The sequence below is a fragment of the Condylura cristata genome, unplaced genomic scaffold (assembly GCF_000260355.1).
Source record: "Condylura cristata isolate star-nosed mole 26May11 unplaced genomic scaffold, ConCri1.0 scaffold00057, whole genome shotgun sequence".
Lineage (NCBI taxonomy): Eukaryota > Metazoa > Chordata > Mammalia > Eulipotyphla > Talpidae > Condylura > Condylura cristata.
Window position 1 is genome coordinate 884,507 of NW_004567158.1, and position 6,358 is coordinate 890,864.

Genomic DNA, 6,358 nt, shown 5'->3' on the forward strand with positions numbered 1-6,358 from the left:
TCTCAGTGCTGTGCTTTAACCCGCTGCGCCACCAGGGAGGGCCAGCCCTATGAGTTTTAACACAGGGCTTCACAAGGGTACAGCGGTCCCAGCCCCGACTCTTACGAGTCACATGGCGCCCGCACAGGCCCAACACCCACGGGGCCTCGGGCCACACCTGGCACCTCTGGCGTTACGTGTGACTTGGCTCGGGCAGGTGTTCCCATGCGGTCGAGGTGTGTATTATAAGAAACTGTCCACAGCTCTGACACAAGAGAAATCTGCAATGAGAAGCCAAACTGTGTCAGCACGTCCCTTGGCAGCCCCGAGCTGGGCTGCTATTTCTCCCAGCCTGTAGCTCTGTGTTGACTGTCTTTTCCATCTCTTGGCAGTGTTTTCAGAAATGGTGTTTACAAAGCAACGTCATTCAATGAAGCCAAATTTAGCAGTTTTCCTTTGTACGAAGCTTATAGATCTCTGGTGTCTTGTAATGACCCCAAGTCATAAAGTGTCTGCTGTTTCCTAGAAGTTTCGTGGCTGTCTTTTTATTCACCAGAAGATGAAGTCTATTTACAAGGGAGAAGAGCGTGGCTGCCCTGTGGCCCCCTGGCCCGGCACTGTCACCTTCACAGGACCGAGCTCTGAGTGCTATTTGACTGAGCCTCATGAGAGACCTCGAGCAATAGTGACGGTCGCCCTGGAAAACTGCACATCAGGTTAAGCAGTGATAGGTAACGGAGTCAAACAGCTTCCGGGCAGCCGACTCCACCTCCACAGCACGCAGGCGAGAAGCCGACGCTGCCACACTGCGCCTCACACCCACCTGCTCTACACACCAGCAGGGCTCCGACAAGGCCCGAGTTCAGGTCTCTCGCCAGGTCCACGTGAGACAGGTACGAGTAGGCGAGGCATGGCGGGTCGGAGGCGATGGGGCCGCTCTCCGCCAGGACCTGCCACACGTACGTGTGGCTCTCCCCGGGGCCCACGCGGTCGTCCTCCTTCTCCTTCTGGCTGCTGCGGTCGTCATATTCAACCCCTAGATCAAGGAGGAAGGAAAGGTCCTTTCTCACGCATCGTTCACTTCAGGAAATGTCTGCAGCTCACCGACACCGGTAGACGCTACACGAGAGCCATCTGTCCGCAACTGAAAGTCAGCAGCTCTGAGTGGGTTTATCGAGTGAGCCGGACCCAGCGGCATGAACAGTGTGGACACTGTGGGAGTGACCCCTTGCTAGGCGCTTCCCTGGCCGGGACTGCTCTGTGCCGTGGGCATCGCGGACTCCAGTGTAAGTATTCTTTGTCCCCGGGCGTGAGCTGGACCTCACTCTCCTCAGACTGAGGTCTGAGGTAAGGCGCTGGAGCCACCCACTAGGAAACACGAAAGAAACGGCCCACACTCAGTGGCCACCAGGACTCGGGCCAGCACGCCAGCCGCATGCCTGGCTAGCGGGTAAGGCCCCGCGGGTGCTGAAAGGAAGGTTTTCAGGCTCACTGTGACAGCTGTGAAAGTGTGCCCCCAGCGTTAACAGGAAGGAAAAAGTGCAACTGCGTCAGCACCCTGTTTCTCCAGCAACCTTTGGGAAGCCCCGCAATTCCTTGTGGCTGTACGAGAGCCACGCTGCGGTCCGTCTGGGTCACGTACCCAGCTTTTCAGCAGGAGTCACGCAAGGACTTGTCGCATGTGGCCTCTGCGCCCAACGGCGGCTGACTCGGCGAGAGGAGACCCTTTCTCACGGACGCTGAACGCTTTCCTCCGCCTGACTCGGGGAGGCACCCGCCTCTGGTGCACTCAGCTGCCCCAAGGAGGCCGGACTGTTGGGGCAGGTGCTCACCAGCCATTGGGGCTGCCCCCTGGAGGGAGCACGTGTGCTCGTGGGGACACGGGTGGCTGCGGGCCCTGCTTCTGACTGAGCATTCACTGCCGACTGGGCGCCAGGACACATGCAACAAGTCAGATGGACACAGCCTCTGGCCTTCCAGTCACGCTGGGGCGGCCCCACCTGAGGCCCTGCTGTCCGACTCACCTTCAGAAGCTTTCCCGTAGGACACGCCCATGGCGTGCAGACTGACAGGGTGAGAAGCCATGTTCTTAAGTGTGACGACCACTGTGTCGGAAACCTCAGCCCGGATGGTCGGGCCCAGCAGGCCTGCAGGAGCGGGGTGTCCCCCAAAGGGACAGGTTTCTGGCAATATTCCAAGCGTTCATTCGTTCAACTAACAGCTAAGCCCGGGCTGTCTCCTGGGAAGTGCCCCGAGATGCAGGCGGGAGCAAGCAAATTCATGGCTATCACACACGAGGCCAAAAGCAGAAGCGCAGCTCGTCATTGGGAACTACGTGAGTGAGCACAGTCGCGGCCTGCTTGCAGGGAGAGCCCACCAGACGCGTGAGGGATGCTGGGGGTAGAAGCCGCGTAGAAAGGACGTAGAGTCAGCAAAATTGAAGGAAGCTCAAGACGCCAAGCAAGGGAGAGAGTAAGCCTCAGAGGCCTCTAAGGGGTTTAGCCACTGAGCCGGACCCAGCAGCATGAACAGCATGGACGCTTCTGCGCACCCTGGGGACACGTGTCACAGACAACGCCCAGTGACACTTCCATCGCAGGAAGTCTCTCAGCTTAACTGCTCACGGCCTGCTCTTTGCTATCGGGGCCTGCAGGCTGAACTGACTGTACGCACGCACGTCACTGCCACGCAGGCAGCACCGTAAAGCTCCGAGACTGCATGGGATCAGCTGGGAAGTGGAACAGCCAGCGAAGCAGCAGAGAAGGCCAGGGTGGGCTGAGGAGGCCAGCAGCCAGCAGCAGCCCCGGGCTCGGGAGTCCTGGCTGGGAGCCGGACCAGCAGTTTCATTACCCATCCAGGGGGGCCTGGGTTTGGCGGTGCTGAACAGGTGGTCGGTGAACTCCACGAACACGGTCTTCCTGGACACCCGCGAGGAGCCGCCTGCTGAGGGCAGTGGCGTGCCAAGGGCAGACCTGCATGGGGAGGGGGGCAGAAAGCTGCTCCCTTTGCTGCCCCTTGTCTGGGCTGACTCAGAAAAGCAGCCTGAGGACACGGCCAGTCGGCCTCTGTTGGTAACAGTGAACTGGCCGCTGTGTATGAGCAGAGAACTCCCTTGTCCCATTTTCGCGAGGGGTTAAAGGGAAAAGGTGCACCTGAAAATCTCATACATCAGCCCAGCAAGCCTGTGCAACACTCCTTGAGCTTCTTTGAACTTTCACCCGGTACAGGGAACCACAACTTGGCCATTCCTGGGGCTGCAGGAACTCGACACAAGATGACCTTCTGTGAAGATTGTGCGGTGTGGACCTGCTGGAGCCTCTGTCCATGAAGTCTCTACAGCTGAGCTGACCCAGAGCAAGTGGGTGAGGCATCCGGGTACCCGTGGGGACCCTGGAGACTGAGGGGTGCTGCCCAGGAATGCCCCTGTGACTGACTCCAGGGATGACACCCAGCGCTGGGGGCCTTGGGGGCAGACAGAGCAGGGTGGCCTTGGGACAGGGCCAGGCATGTGCAGAGATGCCCCGGATGCGCCCTCTGGAAGGAAGCTCCCTGAACCCCAGGGTGTTAGCCTTGCGTAGGCCCAGGCACCTGTGTCATCAGCTGCCCCACGGCTCATCTCTGCTTCTGCCCGCCTGCCCTGCTCGGCTCCTCCAAATTCTGTTGGTTGCTGCAGGACCCAGACCCAGACTTGCACAATGCTCTTGCTGTGTTACTGCCCACGGAGTGCTGGGTGTGACCAGGTGTGGGCGATAACACAATTTCACTTCGAAAATTGTAAACTGAAAATACAAGACACCTAGGAAATGTTCACTGCAGCAAGAACCTGAAAGAACACAGAGGCGACAGGACCCAGAGCACCCAGCGCGGGGGGGGGCCCCCCTCCCCCCCCCAAGAAGGAAACGACAGCGGCCCAGCAAACAGGAGTGCGGGCTCCTCCTGGGGCCAAGGCCAGCGGACATCCCCGAGGGGTCAGCCCCGCCCAGCTGTGTGCTTCCTGCTCACGTGAGCCCAGACAGCTTGTGCGCTCCGGTGAGTGTTCCCTACCGCAGCACAGGCACGACTTACAGGCCTGTCTCGGCTCAGGGTTATCAGCACAGTAAGCAACAAAATGTCCCTGGCACATGGGTTTTACCGACTGTTGTGTGTGGGGCGCTGTTTGCGTACTTCCCTTGGGACTTGACGTATAAATCTTGCTGATGTCCTTGCCATGAGCTGTTCTTCCACATTTTATCTGTAACCCATCACTAACCTATTGTATTTCCTGGCCCTTACTGGAAGCTGAGCAGCTGCAGGATTAGATAAAGGAAAACCGAATTTCCCAGATGTTTATTCCAAACCTTGGCAGAAGTTGTCAGGATATATTCAGGGTCAGCTTATCCTGTTAATCACTATCAAAATAATCTAGACTATAAAACTGTATCATCAAAATAAAAGTGCTATCAAGTTTTTCCTGCTAAACACATGACTGCTTATACGACAGAAAGCTGGGTGACAAATGAACCATTTCCTCCGTGCAGTCTTACACGCGGACGATTAGTCACTGTGCCTCAGGCTGCAGCTACTTGGAGTCTACAGAGCACAACATGTTAATTACAATGAGCTCCCCACTAGTTATTAATATCCACTATCGATGGGTTTTCCCTGGCTAATGATGACATACGCCACCATCTGAGGGTCACTAATATTGTACAACTGCACGAATTAATAACACCTGACACTAACAAAAATGAGGACATGAGCGACCAGAATGCTGCAGCCACAGCAGTCTAAAGTGGGAAGATAACTGCGGTACGGGGCCACGTTAACGAACGAGAATAGGGCCTCCCTGCTGGTGCAGGATGAAAGTCTCAGCACTGTCAAGCCACTGTGGCCTGAGTTTGATCCCCGGCCAGGGAGTGATCACCGGGGTGCAGCACGCCCCCTCCTGTCTCCCCGCTGCTCCCCGCAGCAGGAGGTTTCAGTGGATCTGCCTGTTCTGCTCCCCGCTCTATCTTGGGTGAATCCTCTCACCCCCCACACCTCTGGCCTATACCCCAGTTCTTGTATGTATAAATAAATAAGTAAATAAAGCTTTAAAAGAAATTACCACAGACAGCATAGAAATACAAGGTGTCATAAAAGATTACTATGAATAATTGTACAGCAATAAATAAATTCTACAATGAATTTATTTGAAGAAATAAATTTGAAGAGATCTACCAAGTTCTAGATCAATATAATTTACCAAGACTAAGCCAGGAAGAAACAGAAGAGTTGAATAAACCAATCATAAGCATGGAAATTGGAGCAGTTAAAAAAAAATCCTCCCTCAAAAAAGCCCCGGGCTGGAAAGCTTTAAAAATGATGAATTTCTATCAAAACTTATACCCATGTTGCTCAAATGATTTCTAAAAATACAAGTAGAGGGAATACTTCCTAATATATTCCACAATGCCAACATTACCTCAATACAAAACCAGAAATAAAACTTAAAGACCAATATCGCTGATGAACACTGACACAAAAATCTTTCAATAAAGTGCTAGCAAGTCAAATTCAATAGCATATCACAAAGATTCTACACCATGTCAGGTGTAATTTATCCCAGGGTGCAAGGATGGTTTAATAAATGTAAATCAATGAAGGTATTATATCAACAAAAGTAAAGAGAAAAATCATATGGTGATATCAATAGATGCAGAGAAAGCATTTGATAAGAGCTATCACCATTTTTGCTAAAAATTCCGAACAAGGTGGAAATAGAAGGAAACTACCTCAATATAATAAAGACCATCTATTAGAAAGCAACAACCAATATAATACTTAATACTGAAAACTTTCCCTTTAAGATCAGAAACAAGGCAAAGGTGTCCACTGTCACCACTTCTGTTTAACTTATTGCTAGAGATTTAGCTACAGCAACCACATGGCAAGAACAGGAAATAAAGGGAATCCAAGTTGGGAAAGAAGAAGGGAAGCTGTTTGCAGAAGAGATGATATTATATATATAAAATCCTAAGGACTCAACTCCAAAGCTATTAGAAGCTATAGATGATTGTAGCAAAGTGGCAGCTGACAAAATCTATATAAAAAATCTGGTGCTTGTTAATATGTCAATAATGAATGAGAACAGCAGGAACACAAGAAAATAATTCCATTCCTAATCATTTGAAAAAGAATGAAATGCCTGGGAATCAACTTTACGAAGAAGGTGAGGGAATCTGTACAATGAGAACTACAAGTTGTTAATAAAGGACTTGGATAGTGACCTAAGGAGACAGAAATATAGCTCATGATATATTTTAATATAATTAAAATGACAGTGCTACCTAAAGCAACATATAAATTTAGCACAATTTCCATTAAAATACCAACAGTAGGCCCTCCCTGGTGGCGCAGC

The 6,358-nt window shown here is 52.1% G+C and overlaps 1 protein-coding gene across 1 annotated transcript in view; it reads right to left on the reverse strand.

Moving 5' to 3' along the window:
• Positions 1 to 6,358, reverse strand: part of F8 (coagulation factor VIII, procoagulant component) — a 61,361-nt gene that overhangs the window by 51,764 nt on the left and 3,239 nt on the right. Inside the window, exons 2-5 of the mRNA XM_012734469.1 lie at positions 4,140 to 4,168; positions 2,830 to 2,922; positions 2,004 to 2,126; positions 803 to 1,015 (exon numbers count right to left, since the gene is read on the reverse strand). Of these exons, the coding sequence (XP_012589923.1) occupies positions 803 to 1,015; positions 2,004 to 2,126; positions 2,830 to 2,922; positions 4,140 to 4,168 (458 nt within the window). The remainder of the gene's footprint in view (positions 1 to 802; positions 1,016 to 2,003; positions 2,127 to 2,829; positions 2,923 to 4,139; positions 4,169 to 6,358) is intronic.